At 40.3% G+C, this 17201-nt stretch overlaps 1 protein-coding gene across 1 annotated transcript in view; it reads left to right on the forward strand.

Annotated features, from left to right (window-relative positions):
• The first annotated feature begins 823 nt into the window (after positions 1 to 823).
• Positions 824 to 17201, forward strand: part of frmd4a (FERM domain containing 4A) — a 113332-nt gene continuing 96954 nt past the window's right edge. The window contains exon 1 of the mRNA XM_059334557.1: positions 824 to 1142. Within this exon, the coding sequence (XP_059190540.1) occupies positions 1098 to 1142 (45 nt within the window). The 5' untranslated portion in view covers positions 824 to 1097. The remainder of the gene's footprint in view (positions 1143 to 17201) is intronic.

The raw sequence follows: 17201 nt of genomic DNA on the forward strand, positions 1-17201 counted from the left end.
ATTATTAATGTCAAACACTGTTATGAAAAAAATCACAGTCTGGAGCACAGGTGTCTGTGAACATGACAGCTACCACGGATCTAAATCATGTGTAATCACAACACACATGCACCCTGTTCATGAGGTGCGCTGAAGTGTATTTACTCACATCCCATGCTGCCTTGCTGTTTTAGCCGGCATCGATAGGCGCGGTCTGCTCTCACTCTCTGCATTTCCATCACTCTCTCCCCTCCCTCTTCTCCACCCATCCTCATTTACGCTCAGCACAGTGTGGACCTCTCTCACCAGTAGCTGCTCTCTCCAACTCCATCTCCCGCCTCCTGGCTGCTTTTTACCTCATTCTCTGTCCAATTTCAAACTCTGTATTATACTCTCCTTTATTTGCTGCCCTTGTTCCATGCTGATGATTTATGGGACAGGGGATCAGCCTTGAGGGAATCTCTTTGCGCTGGATCTCTGAGTGGAGAGGTGAGGTGAGCGTCCGTCTTTCCCACCACAGTGGATGAGTGCTTTAGACTGGCGAGCATCCCTGATGCAGGTTACATCCTGTGGAGCGGCGGCAGGACAGCCTCAGGAGAAAGAGAATATAACCCACGTGCACGCCTGGATGTGCTTTGTGTTGTGAGGGGAGTAGACTGAAAAAGGGAGGCAGAAGGCAGCAATAGAGGGAGGGGAGCATTTAGCAAGAGGCGCCCGAGTCACAGGGGTTTGGGGGAGGTGGGCGTAGGGTCTGCGGGGAGTGTTTTAAAAGTGAAAGGAGGGGTGGGGGGGTCTGCTCTGCTCTCAGATCAAAGAACTGGAAGAAGGAGGATTGCCTTTTGCTCAGTCTGAAGAGTCGCAGAGAGACTGGGGAGTCACAGGCTCTCCAGGGACTGTGGCATTACAATTAGAGACCAGAGGCTGTCTGCAGCACTGACTGAGAGACACAAGGAGGTGGTTAAGGACACAGAGTGGGAGGGCCAGTCTTCATCTGGACAGCGGTGAGCTTGCTTCCTGAGTGAAGACACAGAATAAGAGAAGAAGAGGATAACGAAGAGCGTGCCTCCAGGAAATTGGCAAAGCTCCCTTTTCACTAGAATCTATAGGAGGATCCCATCATGGCTGTCCAACTCATGCCTGAATCAGCCGTGTGTTTGCTCATGGTGAGTCTCGGAGGGGTATAGTATTGCCGGCGCTGTCTACTGTCTGTCTTTGTTTGTGTCTTTCTCTGCTGTGGCTTTTTCTCATCATTCTCTCCTTATGGAAAACACTCATGCCACTAATGCAGGAGGTGAGCTGTCATCTCATTAAAAGGGATGCTTTCTTGTTTTCTCCTCCCCTTTACTACCATCTATAAGCCTGAAATCCTCTAATAACTTCCCAGCGAGGCTCTAAAGCCGCTTTTTGTACCAAAGAAACGGCTGTCTTTTGCATCCAACTCAGAAAACTCTGGCTTTTGTCTAACTCCTCCACGTGTTCGGTCACTGCAGTGGTGAAGTGTGGGAAAAATCCCTCACAGACTGCTGCAGGCATTGAGATGCGGAGCTGAACAGGGTGTCTTTGCATGTCAGAGACAGGTGTCATTTAATAAATCTTATCATATGGGTGTGGAAATAGCATTTGTGCGTGTCTGCAGTGCATATACATAAGTTGCTAAAGGGGGTGTGCTTTGTGTGTGTGTGTGTGTGTGATTAGCATCTTCAACCTCAATCAATTAAATTACACACTATGGAGAAAATAGCTTTTCTGCAGCCCATGGCAGAGGATTTGAAGGGTCTTGTTAGTGTAGAATCCAGTCTCTCACTGACATGAAACAGATTGGCTTGGCTTGGCCTGGTTCAGATCTGGCCATAGAGAACGATGAAATAGAAACACAACATGCGTAAATCCATTGAACTCCTCTCTCCCCTCTGTCCGGTCGCATAGTGGAACAATGGCAGTGTGACTATGCTGCATGTGTAGAATACAGATAAGCATGGACCCCTCTTATGATAAGCTTCAACGAATTGAAAGTACACCCTGTATGCAGGCTGACTTTGTATAAGAGCGCTTGTTCTGCTTATTCTCATTCTATAGTGTTGGCATTCTGCAGTCCCAGGGGGAGTCATGCATCGCCGCACTACCTGCTATCTCCACCTGTCATGGCTGTCTGTTACTATGGCGATAGGCCATGCACCTCACTCGGGGGAGAGGCAGCAGTGAAATGAGCAGGGTGGGATGAGATGATGGACAGGGCAAAGGGAGGGAGGTGAAAAAGGAAGTGTGAGTGATGAGGGCTGGAATACAAGGAGATGAAGGAAGAAGTGGGATTTTATTTCCACAGAAAGTGGTACAGTATGAAAAATATTATCATATTATCACCTTTACAATTGTCCCTCCAAAATAGCAGCCAAGACTGGGTTCATCTGTCAGCAGACAATTGGTGTCCCTTGACTCCATTTTACACTACCTCTGCATATGTAAGCATTAGCATAGAGGGCGTTCCCTTACAAGTGCTCTTACTGTCACAGCTGACAGACAGTGCTGCCACCCCAGATATTCTGTCTGTCACCCCGGCTCACACAGGAAAACTAGCTTACTGTCACAACTTTTCACCATCACTTCTTCCATGTCAGATTATAGCCAAACATATGCATTTTTTTTTTTACCATCAGAGCCACCAGTTCACCAGTTGGCACACTTTAATACGGACATCATTTTTTATGTTTTCTTTGACAGAGATTTATTCATGGCTCTTGAGCTCACCAAGGTTAAGAATTAACATTGCTGAAATCTGGTCTACATTTAATTTTCCTTTAAATACAGGCTGAACAAGATTGACATTGGATAACTAATTTCATAGCTCAATGGTTTGTTCACAAAATCCATGGCATTTGTATTCAGGCTGACAAGTTTAGAGCTTGAACCTATCTTAATTATTAATGGGAGTTTATGCAGTGCATGTGTGTGCGTGTATGTTTTGTGTGTGTGCCAAGATTAATATTGATCATGCTTCCTGCCTCTGTGTGTATTAATATTTCAGGTGAATAAGTGATTATCTCCTGCAGTAATTACGGGAGCTGCTTCAATAAACATAATTTGCACTGACAGCACAACAAATAATCTACATCAAACATTCACACAAATCGTTTTCATAGATAGCTAGATAGACAGATAGATGTCAGAAAAAAAGATTTAGTATGTAACAATACATGGTATGTCAAATACAGTATAGCAAAAGTAATAGAATGTCCCACTCCAGTCACAATTTGCAGAATATAAGCCAGCATGCTTTTCTAGCTATTCTTACCCATAATCCTCTGCACAGCATATATATGAGCCAGTGGTTCAAAGTTCAGGGCACCATGTTTTGATGAAGTAGTATGTCCCAATTAAATGTATGCTGCATGCAACAGTAAATACTTTATGAGGGCAGTTGGAGACCATACTAAAAGTAAAAATAATAGTATGTCATGTAGAATGCCGCTTATGCACTGGGACATACTAAATCTTTTTCTGGCATACTAAATAGTATGGTAGTATGGTTAGTGGGACACACATGCTGTATCCCAATGTCAAGGAAGGATCCTTAAACGGCTGAAATTTGAAGGATACTACGGCATCGACATCCGCCGAAGGACCGTCCAAATGTCCAGGATCCTCCGGAGGACAGAGTCCTTCCTTTTGCCCAAATTCCAAGGATGCATGTGTGTATCCTCTGTGCGCCCCGAGTACCCAAAAAGCCTTGCGCACACCGGTCTACAGGGAGATTTAAAAGCTGCGAGCTAAGAAACAGCGACGCCGGCAGTGCAATATGAATTAAAAATTTTAAGTATTTTCAGTTTACACTGAATATTTGTTATCACATAACTTACAAAACTTGTGTTCAAAGTCAATCAAAACATATGCACAAACAAATGTCAGAATATGTAGCTCAAAGATAATAAACATTATCTTGATATATTGCCAGTTGAGTTAATTGATGCGTCTCAGTCGGCTAAAGTTAATAATTGTTCATTCATATGAATATATATGTGTCAGATGATGATGTACTATGTGCAAAGTATACGTAGCTATGCCATTCAGAAAGTTATACATTTGTTTATTGCGTTAACAGACCGACAGTCCGCTATTATCCGTTATTGTTATTTTTCAATAACTGTTATTTGTAAAAATCAGTGAAATATTTAGGATTAATCCACTTTGTGGCTTTTTTTTTTTTTTGCTAAATCGTGGAGATTCAACCTTAAAGGTTCTTCTTCCATTTCCACAAATATGTGTCAGAGTGCTGATGCCAAAGCCACATCCATGTCGTGCACTGGTTTAGAAATTACGGCGCTGAATTTAAACAGGACGACCAATTACGCAATGATGCACACCTGCACACTTGGAAGGCTGTTCCACTTATGTGTTATGACAGTGAAAGGAAGGACTCTGGCCTCGTCTCTGAAGGACCCGACTTCGAAGGAAGGATCCCACCAAGGAAGGATCCTTGACTTTGGGATACAGACACAGTCACTCACCAAGCTCACAGTTTAGCAGGAAGCAACCTCATTCAGCAGAAAAAAAGGCAATTTCTTGTTTTGTTCTGTGTATCCGTTATGACTTATACAAATAAAATAAATACATTCTGTAAATTGTGTTTTAGGTTTCTATAGGCTTTATTGGTCTGGAACTAATGTGATTGGCCCAGATTTACAGTACCATGGCTATAAAACCGAGTGATCTCATGTCTGTCATAGAGACAAGAGGTGGACACTATTGTATGAGGATTGTGGCTAGTATCCTAATTTTGAGAATTTTAAGAGAATTTGATAAATGAGTCTTGTTATTATTGCACTTCATTTTCACAGATTAATTAAAATAGGGAATGTTTTGTATAGAGTATATCCAGCAAAGGGGGTGTTTTCAAGCTGGTTGTATCAAAATGAACAGACAAAGCATCTCTCTCTGTCTGACTGCTCTGGTGGGTTTCTGTTTTAGTGGATGAAGTGATCAATAGCAAGTCTGTCTCCAGCTAAGACCCACAGAGACATGCTGTCATCTGATATTGGAAGGGATCACAAACTAGATGCTATCATTTGACCTCAATGGGATGTGCTTTAGTTTTACTCCTGAGATCTCTATCAAGAGAATTTTACATGTCTACTATGGCTTTATCTCTGACCTAAACTGAAATATGTGACTTCTGCACAAGGCTGACGCCTATTATAAATCATGGACATGTGTGATTACATACAAGTGGTTCAAGTTACTAATGTGTGTGCTCTTGATTGCAGGATTCCTTTTGTACTTAAAATCAGAACTGGAGCAGCTACAGTCTTTGCCACCATGCTCATCACTGAGCCGATTAGCTCCGCTCTTCATGGCCCAGAGAAGAGAAAAATATGGGTTTTATAAAGAGGTACTTTAAACCTGTAGTTTGATGAGAATAGGGGGTAAATAACAGCAATGCTTACAGACTAAATCCAACTTCAGGCTTCAGTCAATGGGCTTTTACTGATGCAGCTAATCCAGAATTTACCATAAATTAAACACATGCTGATAAAGTGTCACATGGACTCATAATTGGTGACGGAGATGAGGCTGTCAAAAATAAATAAATAAATAAAAAATTAGAACACAACAGTTTACCTTAATGTTCTGCTCTGGCTCATCTTGTTTTAATTTTGTGGATCTCTTGTTCTGTCTTTTTCCGTAAGCAGGGGCACTTGATCAATATGCATCTTGCTATCTGTTACACTGGGCCCAGCAAATACAGCTGAGAGAAAGCAGGGCAAGTTGGTATCTTGACACACACAGACGCTAAGTGGATTATCTTTATACTGCTGGAGGGTTCTGCTCTGCATGGAGCGAGGGTACAGTAGCTCTCAACTTCACTTTTCCTCAGTGATACAGCAGTGTAGCATGTTAGAGCTCTACTGTCTGTAACTGAAAGTGAAACTGCTCTGGTGTGGTATATGATGTCAACTGCCAAAGTACATATTACACCATATGTGCGGCTTGAACCTTGCCCATTGTAAAGTCGTGTTGATAACCTGATGATGGTGGTGTTATTTACACTTGGGCAAGCATGCAGGAACAAACCACTCAGAAAGGGAAGTAACCCAGAAGCAAAGGCTGAATCTCAATATCCATATTCCATATGCAGGGACTCATGGACTTTAAGGTGTGTTCACTGTAAGTGTGAGAGGGCTTAACCCTTTATCGGGCGAAGAACTATATTTGGTAACTTCAGTGAATATGAAAATGGGGTCCCCGTGTCTCTCTGTGTGGTCGTGGAACCACATGGACTTGTACTTGACTATGATGGCATATTAAGGCCAAGTATGAATAAAAATACAAATACAAATCGGGGGGGGGGAGTTGCAAATTTACTAGATTAAAGTGCCAAACCTACAAGAAAAAAATGTGCAGATTTAAGAGATTTAAAGTGGCAAATCTGCTCGAAAAAATCGCAGATTTACGAGACAAAAATGGGAGAAAAAAAAAATTCTTGCAGATTCACCACTTTAAATCTCATAAATCTGCACATTTTTCCTTGTAGATTTGACACCTTAATCTCGTAAACTATTTTTCTCAAAATATTAACTCCCTCCCCCGTGTCCGTCTGTTTTTTTTTTTACACATTCTGGCTGTATGTAATATCCTCCAATATTCTCTAGGGTTGAAATTTGGAATTTGCAAGTATTTTAATGAGTGCCCTATTAAGGGTTAAGGCTGTCCCACTTATACATTTTTAGGTGCTTACGGGCTCTCTAATGGACATTTTGAGCCCTTTTCATCTGGGTCCGTTGCTTTCCTTGGACAAAGCCTCCTCAGCTCTCTGCCCAACTGATACTTGGTGATGTGGTGGGGGGCTGTGGGAGCTGGAGTATCAAACCTGTTAAAAACTGGTTGAGTTGGTCTGATCTCCCAGCATCCCCCTCTTCTGTGCTGCTGCCCTTATTTCCATCTTCATCATAACACACTGTAATAAATAATTCTGTAGTCATTTCATTTTACTTAATATATTTCATAAAAATGTATTAAATATAAATGCGTCCTTAATTTTGAGGCAGTTGTTTAAGTTACTTTAATATAAAAATGTTTGAGATAGAATCTACTTATTTTGATCACATTAAATAGAATCTTTATATGAATGTAATTCTAAATCAAGAGAATTTTGATTGAATCCAACACAATAGAATTAGTCCATTTTTAAATGACAGGCACTTCCTGTTGAGTTGTTATTAACTCAACTTGTAACGTAGTTAGATTTAATAAATAAAATTGCATGCAATCTGTTGCCTCAATTTTATTGATAGCTATTGTTCATCTTTTTTTACAGTGCATGCTCCTGGTTTCACCATCTGTTGTTGATAAACAGCGCGACTCCCCGGACTTTGCTCTTGCCGCCATGTCACAGTCCCTGTCCTCTCTCACTGTAGTGAATACAGGTCCGTCTTGTTCGTCAGCAACTACTTGATTCAATATGCTGCTCTGAAAAAAACAAAAAAAACAGGTTAATTGATCATCACTAAATTCTAATTGTCAAATTCCTGTGTACCATGTATGTATATTTGGCAAATAAAGGTTTCTGAAAAAGTTTTGGCATTGCAAAGTAACATTTTCTGTTGCTAAAAAATGCTGTTATATTCTTATTTGTACTCTTTCACCCCGTCACTTCCAGGTGACGTCAGTTAGGTCCCTGAGGGTTCAGGGCTTAGGGCCTTAGGGGGGGCATTGAGACTCAGCCAAAGACCTATCGCTGCCCTTCATGTTGGCGTCCATGTCTCTTTATTACTGTACCTCATTCAATTATCCTGTCACTGATGATGGAGACCAGATGACTCAGTGTGATCAACTCAGAGGATTCATTCAGAGCTAATCAAATCACTGCTCTATGACGTTATGCACTGACTGTGTGTGTATACATGTGACTTAATTGCAATGTACAATAGTTTATGTTGTCAAGAGCTTATCACTAGACATATAAAGATATACATTATAGTCCAGAGACATGAGTTATACTTAGTGTTTGGAGATTTTTTTTTAATGTGAGATTATCATCATCGTTTCCATTCTTGATCTGATGCACTCTACGATAGAGCAGCCAGTGTGCAAACAGAGGAGGGCTGAACAGTATGGGGGAGGGTTAGCAGAATGACATCATACTGAGATAATTGATTACTGCCCTGTAACAATGGCAGAGGGGGGAAGGCAAATAACATTTTGTTTGAGTGTGTATTTCTGCATGTACCTGGGGAAAAGTGTTTGGTACTTTTGATGTATCTGATTGGATCAAGCAAATATATACAGTACAGTAGATTGCAATTCATTATCTCTCAGCTGCACCATCAAATGCTATGGAGTTACATTTAAAACTAACCACAATTCACACCTACTTATGAAAACAAAACATACACTTCTATGTCACTGCCAAAAGTGAAACTAAACTTAAGATTCTCCTGCTGAACCAGTTTGTATCCTAAATAGACTTCTACCTCTTATGAGCGATTACAATGAATGAGAGAGAGAGGCACAGATGGCATATCATTATCTATTTTTTGTTATATCGATGTTGTCTCACTATCTGCCACTTTATGTCTTTGTACAAAGTCCAGTGTTTCTTCCTTCTCCTAACTACCCTTTTTGCTTATCTGGACATGATAATAAATAAATAAATTGAATAATTTTCCAGTTAATCAATTCCCTAAAGCTGCAGTCTGACTGCAGAACAGTCATGGTTGAGTGATGTTAGGAGCTGGTTCTGCTGATGTCAGCGAACAAAAGCTCTGTAGTTGCTGCAGGGGGAAAGAAACACTTCAACTTTACAAGAGGAAAAAAATGCCACACCTCATCATGCTGGTTGTGTTCAATCTGCAGTTTCTCCTAAGACAATGAAATGAACAGTGCTATTTAAATAAATAGGCCACACTTGACTGTTTTGCTGTGTGATAAACATGAATATTGATGTACTGGTGTGTTTTCAGATGGGCTATGAATACGGTACAAATCTGTTGTGGGATGTAATATTATTTAAATCCTAAAAAGCTTAACTTTAAGCTTAATTTTGGTGTGTAGAAAATTGGCAGGAATTAAGCCTTGAAGCTCAACAAATCCATCAAATTGGTGTTGTATGTTCATGTTTTTGTATTATTTTAATTGCTCGGTGCAATGTGTGTGACTGAGTGCATGTCACCAACTATCTTTGATGCTCCAAAAAATATTTGTAGTGTCTGCAACTTGTCTGCACCTAGTGACGCCCCTCCGTAATAAAAAATGAACGAGGCCGAACTTCAGCGTTTTTCAGTGCCTAAACCTAAACGAAAGTGAAAGTAAAATGTAAGAAAACAGCGATAAATATAGGCAGGTAAAAACGTAGCCTGCTGTACCCACTAGAAAGTGGAGCAGTCCTTTGAATGGGCTGATAATAACTTAAAATCCAACTAAAAACCACCGTAGGACCCTTCTTTGCACACTCAGCCTAAGGGATGATACGTAAATGCCAATTTAGTTTGATATGGATGACTGGGCTGTTGACAGCTTATTAAGTCGCAAATAAAGTTGTTGTGGCTAACATGTCAGCAGAAATTACCATTATGATCACAGGAGTGAAAACTACCTGGAAAATGTAAGTGTGATGGGGTTTTTTTTTTTTTTTTTGTCTTATCAGCTCTAGTTTGCTCTCTTCCAAACTCTTGAGATGCTCAACTTCCATGTTTACTCTGTCTGCCTGGTAACATATGGTTAATTCATTGAGCTTGTTCGTCAAAAACATCTGCCTGCTGCTGCTGGAAACAGGGCTGATGAGAGAATTGACACTAAAACATATGACATGCTGATAGTTCTTTATGGGTTATAAACGATATTCTATGTAGCCATATGATTTAATGTCACCATAAAAACTTTGATTACTGTAGGTTAATTTTGGTAGATTGATGTTATTACATAATTAGTTGCTTTAAGGTTGAATGTAAAACAATTTGCTGAGTCCACAAAGTCATGGACACCGTTCAGCTTTGATATTGATTGGAGCTTTGATTCTCTAATGTCCAGCTTTGAAAGTTGTCCATGATCACAGTATTGATTGACCTGTCCAACATCCAAGGGGTATCATCAAGACATTTTGCTTAAGACTGGATTTGGTTGTAAACCTTTGTTCATTGCAGATGTTGAACAGTAGTTTTTTGCTTGATTTGATTTACTAAGTTGCTAAGAATTTCACTTTTTCCCAAGTAAAATGAAGAGTAACCATGTAAATGAGAGAAAAGAGAGCAATTAAGAGGAAGAGCAAGAGAGAGTTACAGTTTTCACCTCTCACCACATGCATAAATGTATAAGGGTTAGTGTGTGTGTGTGTGTGTGTGTGTGTGTGTGTGTGTGTGTGTGTGCATGTGTGTGTACAAGGGAGACAACAGCATACCATTAAATCTTCTGAGCTGTTTACACTGCAGCCTGTTTAAGGACTATTGATGAGCTGCAGAGGTGAAGGCGTCTCGATTCTAATTGACTTCACCAGAGTATCTGCTCGCTCAGCTGTGGTCATTTTGTATGTGTGTGTGTGTGTGTGTGTGTGTGTGTGTAGCCAGGGGAAGGTCTCAGGTGTGAATATGTGAAGTGTTTGCAGAGTGTGTGTGCGCAGTGCAACCCTTCCTGCATGTTAATACATGCGGCAGGCTCTCAGTGGAGTGTAACAGCGTTCCTTATGCATCTAATAGCCAACCGGCTGTGAGCCAGGTTCTCAATTGAGCTTATCTTGTGTAGGTGATGAGAGGAAGGGGTTAATGAAACGGCAGGACGTGACCCAGCGTGTGTACCATGGCAGATGCTCATCAAAGCCTGCCATGACTCCCTGTGCTCTGTCTCTCTGCCTTCATCTTCATGTTTGTTAGGGATCTCCATCTCTTTTATGGCTACCTCTGCAAGTGCATTGACATTCGTTGAAATTGCTCATTTGAAACATGTCTCACTAATTATGCGAAGCTTGGGTCGATGTGGTGTATGAGGTTGTGCATAAACGTATGCTGAAATTTGCTTTTGCATTCACTGTAAGATTCATGCCATTCTATTGATTGAACAGCAGCACAAGCAGAAAGATATTTCTGTCCTTCTCGCCCACACATACTTCTATATTTATACACTACCCATGTACTCACACATGACCTACTATATGGTGCAGTCAATCAATGCTTCCAGAACGGCAGACAGAAATGTTTAGATGAGATTCTGCACCGGCTTTCGGAGATTCCCATCCTGGCTGGCAGGATATTGCTAACAGCAAAGCGCACGTACAACATTTACCTGACGGCTTCCCCCTTAAGAAGGTCAAATGGCCGTGGATATAAACCTTTCAGGGGAAATAAATGAGGGTTTTCTGCTTGGTGTTGCAGCATCAAAACACAATACGATCAGTGCATTCCAGTTTAATCAATCATGAATCTGAGGCAAGCCTCTGGGTATGGTATAGAGGCACTGCATTTAACAGCAGAGGAGGAGGTCAGTTCTCTGTCTACTGCTTTCTGTGTCTGGTTGTGGATCTCTTGGTTATGAAATGTCTGCGAACGTATTTGTTGTGAATTTGGGTAGCAAAAAGAGTTGTGGGCTGGATTGACATAATTGATTTTCTGCTTATTTGCAGCATGCTAGTCTTAATGTAATGAATACATGCATAATTTTCCAGGGCAAAGGCAGTGTCACATTTGCATTTGTGCCAGGATGCTGGTTTGGGGAGGGGCAGCAGGGCGGCATGGGAGGCGGAGAGTAGCAGAGGCACCAGGCGGTCTGATTGGCTCACCATCTGTCTCTGGGACCGAGCAGATGTCTGAGTAGAAAGACCAATCTCTATTTGCTTCCAAGTTCACTTTCTCTCCCCTTGTGTGTATTTCTTTTGCTGTGAATGTATGCATGTGTGTATGGGTGTGTATATGTTTTTGTGTGTGAAGTACACACGCTTCTGAGGTTTCACACTCTGGTTGACACAGGTCCCAGTGGGGCCTATTGTCGTCCATATGGAGTGAGTTAACACAGAACAGGTCCTTGTCATAATGAAGAGCTGTCTTGTTAGCAGCACTTACAGGAGCCTTTCCATGATTTCAGTATTTAAGCTTCACTAAAAAGATGAAAAATAAATTAACTTATTTTTCCTGATCAAAATGAGAAGTAGATAGAACGGCTTTGTTTTAATCCCCCTTCACACCTTTTATCTTTACCTTCTTCTGAACCAGGGTTCCACTGTATATCAGGATTACCTGAGAGTCACTAATAATTCCTTGTTATATTTATAATTGGCAAAGACGCACATAAGATAAAATTAAAAACACACAAACCTGTGTCGTGAACTTGTGCATATTTATGAGACTAAAAGAATATTTTTCCGTTCCGTTTATTTTAAGTGAGACAGGCCAGATTTAGAAAAACAACCTGCACAACTACAAATGAAAAAAGGACTGGAACACAGATGACTTTACAGCATTTATTATGCAGAATAATGGTGTAATAGCATTTGTGTTTTCTGCAGTTTCTACACCTTCTTGCAAATAGAGGTGAGTGTTTATTATGTAATGAGGTGTACAGCTAACACATTTTTCACCATTGAAAAACAATTGTCCTAAACTATCATATACCTGTTGACTAAAATATTCAGTAAAAAAATAAAGACACGGTGGGTGGGAACGTTGATCTGTTTGTGCTGTAGAGAGTTGACTCATAAGGGAGAATGAGAATGTGCAGGTATAAACGGCACACTCTCAAACATGCCACTTCCTGTTGCATGTTGCAACAGGAAGCAGCATGGTTTCTGAAACAAGTGACTTAATGTAAGCAACTGCCATTGTCTCACCTATTTCTTCATAATGTATGGAGTCAAAATAAACAGTGTAATTTTTTCAAGTTCATTTGTGGCATTGCTTTTTTTTATTATAAAGATCACATCAACCACTCAGGGAGCTGCCTGAATCAGCAGAGACTTTGGTCTAGGTCAGGGACTGACACTTTGCAGCATCTCTTTTGTAGGGTTTTTTATTTCTAGAGACAAACGTGTGACCTTGGTTGTCCTAGAAACAGCTTACTGCAAAGCATTTTGAAATCAGAAAAATGGACAAAGTGGCACCAGAGATGACGAAAGAGATTTTTTTTTGTTTAAACAAATTCCATAAATGATGAAGCGATTATCAAAGTAATTGCTCTTAAACATTTTTGACAAATAACCTATAATTGCAGGGCTGAAATGAATAAATCTGAATGCATAAAAGATCAAATAAATTGTACGGATAACAAGGTAAAAAGTAACCATATATGCATAAGATAGTTATACATACAAAGTAGCAATTACAATGATGTGAGGTGACTCACTTTATTTGTGTGTATTTATGATAACTGAGCTGTTTATGAGTGTTGGATGGCTGTATATCAGGAGGAATGGTGGTTTTAAATATAGAAGTGGATCCACTTTGGAATAGGATAGCAAAGCTTTGACAGGATTTAGAAAAGTAGGGGGATATCATAACCACCCACATTTTACAGATGATTCACTAGCGTGGAGCAGTGACTGGAGGAAGATGATGAAAGAGCAGGACACATGCAGTAAAGGGTTTATTGTAGCTTCTCTTGTCTGCCTCTAGAGGGAGACAAAGACCCTTGAATCAGATCCAATCAAAGTCTTGCTTAAGGAAAGACTAAAGTGGGCTTATTTATGCTTTTAATGATGCTCCATGTATTTTGTCAGGCTTATTGGATCCCTTGGGGATGTAGCTGGATTGCATGTTGTGTCTTGTCCTTTGAATGGCATTTCTTCAGGTGGAGCGAGCACAGCTGCTTAGTTAAAACGTGCTACCCCTGCAGTTATGTGCAGGTCAGGGAGCAGGAAGGTCAATGGTGGAAACTTCTCTGCAGCATGTTGCTGTAAATGGCATCTCCCCATGAGTCTGTTCATATTTGTACACACACACACACACACACACACACACACGTGCGCGCGCACACACACACACACACACACACACACACACTTGATAACTGATATCTAAACCAGCTGAGTTTAAGCATTACACGACTTTAGCAGGACTAATCTCTCTAATGCATAATATATTACCCAACAGGCAGGCATATATTATCCAACAGGCACACGCCAGCCTTAGCATCCTATATGAGTAATGCTTAAACGCCACATCTCTCCAGTCTAGAATATCACTGTATAAGCCAAAGTCCACGAAAATATATGAATCAGAGCATTTTTGCTTTTTTGTTCTTTCTTTAAACAATGATCTATGCATAAAGAACTGGACATGTATGCTTTTTTAAGGCACCATTTCCTGTAGAAGCTGCCCAGTGCAGCCACAGAATTCTAGTGCTGACCACTGAGCAGCTTTACTTGAGCCACCAGGAGTTCCTTGCACATAAGGTCATCTCAGGAGCAGCTAATGAGAAATGAGAGAGCATTTTACCCTTTTGCTTTCATCATGCATTTATCAGGCCAGTCCAGAGCCGGAACCTTTGGACATTGTGAATCAAAACTCTGCTTCCTCTGCCTCTAGGCTACTGCTGCTGCTAATGCGTATGGACTAAGCACAAGAGCAAAGTGCACGCTTATATTTAACTTTCTGTCATGTATATTTTCATCACCCCCTCTGATGTGTGCCCTCCAGATTTTTAACTATAAGGTTGTAGACTTTTGTCCATTATATTAGATAAGAAGATTTGTACAAGGTGCGGTTTAGTAAAAGATCATGGTTTTGGTTCAAATAAGCAGTGGTGGAATGTAACCAAATACATTTACTCAAGTACTATACTTGAGTACAGTTCTGAGGTAACGGTACTTTACTTTAGTGTTTCCATTTATGTGACTTTATACTTCTACTCCACTAGATTTTGGAGGTAAATATTGCACTTTTTACTCCGCTACATTTAGCTGATAGCATTAGCTATTTTTCAGGTCGAGATTTAACATGATAAAAATGATCAATTTAAAATTATTACACATTTTTATAAATGAAACCACAAAATGTATTAAGTAGTAAAAATGAGCCCTACCTTAATGAGAAAATCCTACTTACAAAAATGCATCAAATATAATGATGCAATAATATATTTGGAATATATGTAAATGACAATCTGAGTGAGGCCATTCTGCATAACGAATACTTTTACTTTTGATACTTTTATTACATTTTGATGCTGGCTTTTTGTACTTTTACTTAAGTAAGTTTTGAATGCAGGGCTTTTACCTGAAGTGGAGTAATTTCAGTGTTGTATTAGTACTTTTACTTAAGGGATATGAATACTTCATCCACCAGTGAAAATAAGTAAGTTTGTTACATAAGATAATTTATCTACATAAGTTAATATGAGTCAGCATTGACTATTGGTGTCACTTGGGACATGAAATGCTGTCTCCTGGGTCAATTTTGTATGTTTGATCCACCCATTCATCTCAACCACCTTCCTATGCAGACTTGTGCGCTCTGATGAGAAATGTCTTTTTTGGGAATATATTTTTTAGGAAACTAATATTGCCAGACTTTCTCCACCATCCCTTCTGCTGTTCAACAAATTCACTGTTGCATTCAAATGGAAATATTTGCAGCAAATACCCCTATAGCTATATCAACTTCTGGATTAGGTATTTGATGTAGTTCAGAGTAACAAAGCTAATACCTATATTTGAATGCTGGATTACTGTACATCTGAACAAGCTTAAAGTTTTTCGTGTAGATATTACAGTGACGGCATTTCTTGAAGCGGGATTTGTTGCAAAGATAATTCACATTCCTGTCCATGCTCATAACAGTGAACGCCAGTTGATGCCATTCCCTATCAGCTGAATTTTGTCAGCTTCTTTATCACATCCTGAAACAGAAGGGTAATTTCACTCTAAGAAGAATCATCAGCATCTGAGTGACATGTTAATGCATGCATGTAAGCGCCACAGCCTTGGACAAGGATTCAATTATAGTCAGATCAAAGATACAGGACAACAAAGAGATGAACGCGATAAATAAAATTGTGTTTTTCTGTATTAATATTCCAGTAAATGATGGGATTCCAGTCCAGATCTTATCATTATAGAGGCAGCAGATTGAACTATTTCCTTTATCTGTCCTATTATTGCATCTGCTATGCATGCATTTTTTTAAAAATATGATAGCAAAAATAACGTTTTGGCTGAAAATATGCTAATTGTTTGCTATCCACTGTAACAAAGGTTTAATGTTTAAGTCTCATATCATGTTTTATTTGAACTGAGAAAATACCTTCATGTTTTGTTTGAGGACCAGCAGTAGAGGGCAGTGTGTGAATGTGGGTGGGCGTTGTGTCAGGACTGGTACATGCAATACTGAGTGTCTGGCCATGCTTTGGGCATATGTATGAGTATACAGCAAGTGTCAGAAACATAGAAATAGGTCATTGTTTCTGTGGGCGTTTGAGCCCACAAACAAAAATCAGGATGCTAAACATGCAAAGACAGGGCTCTGTGTGCAACAACAATCCATCATATGAGCAGTGACACATGATGACGGATGATGAGTCTGAATCAGGGATGCAAAGATTTTTTTGACGCCATAAAGACACCACGAGTGGTAATTTAACCATGGTCAACTCTCAACCATGCTGTCTCTCTCGCTCTCTCTCTCTCTCTCTCTCTCTCTCTCTCTCTCTCTCTGTCTTTCTCTCTCTCTCTCTGTCTCTCTTTCTCTGTCTCTCTCTGCGAGGCTCGCTGTGCTGTCTGCAGAGAATGCTGGTTGCCCCTGACAACAGTTGCTAGGAGACCATTCTGGAGTGACTTCATAGCATCGGGCACGCTTACACCACGGCTCGCGATGAATAGAACCAATTCACTACTCCTTTTCGAACACAAATGTGCATTTAAATGGGAAAGAAATACATCAATGTACACATACAGTATGTGGTGGGTCGAAGTGTTTTCATGTTGCACTTTAGGGGCAGTCGCATCTTGCAGAGGCTTCTTGGCTGCTGCTATGAGATGTGTTCTCTTGGGAGAAATGTGAATGTAGTCGGGCTGATGGTTATATTTATGTTGAATTTGGCTAAAACAACACAATTTTAATCAGTGGGACCACAAAGGCTGCTTCTTTGAGGGCTGGAAGTTATGGAAATGAGATTGATTAAATATTCCCACTCTCTCTTTCTCTGTCGCTGCTATTCTCTTTGCCCACTCTCTCTCTCAATCCCTTATGTCCTTCTCCTGCAAAACCCTGCTCACATTACCCTCTACCATCCATCTTCCTCCCTCCCTAATTCTC

Source organism: Centropristis striata, chromosome 6 (assembly GCF_030273125.1).
Source record: "Centropristis striata isolate RG_2023a ecotype Rhode Island chromosome 6, C.striata_1.0, whole genome shotgun sequence".
Lineage (NCBI taxonomy): Eukaryota > Metazoa > Chordata > Actinopteri > Perciformes > Serranidae > Centropristis > Centropristis striata.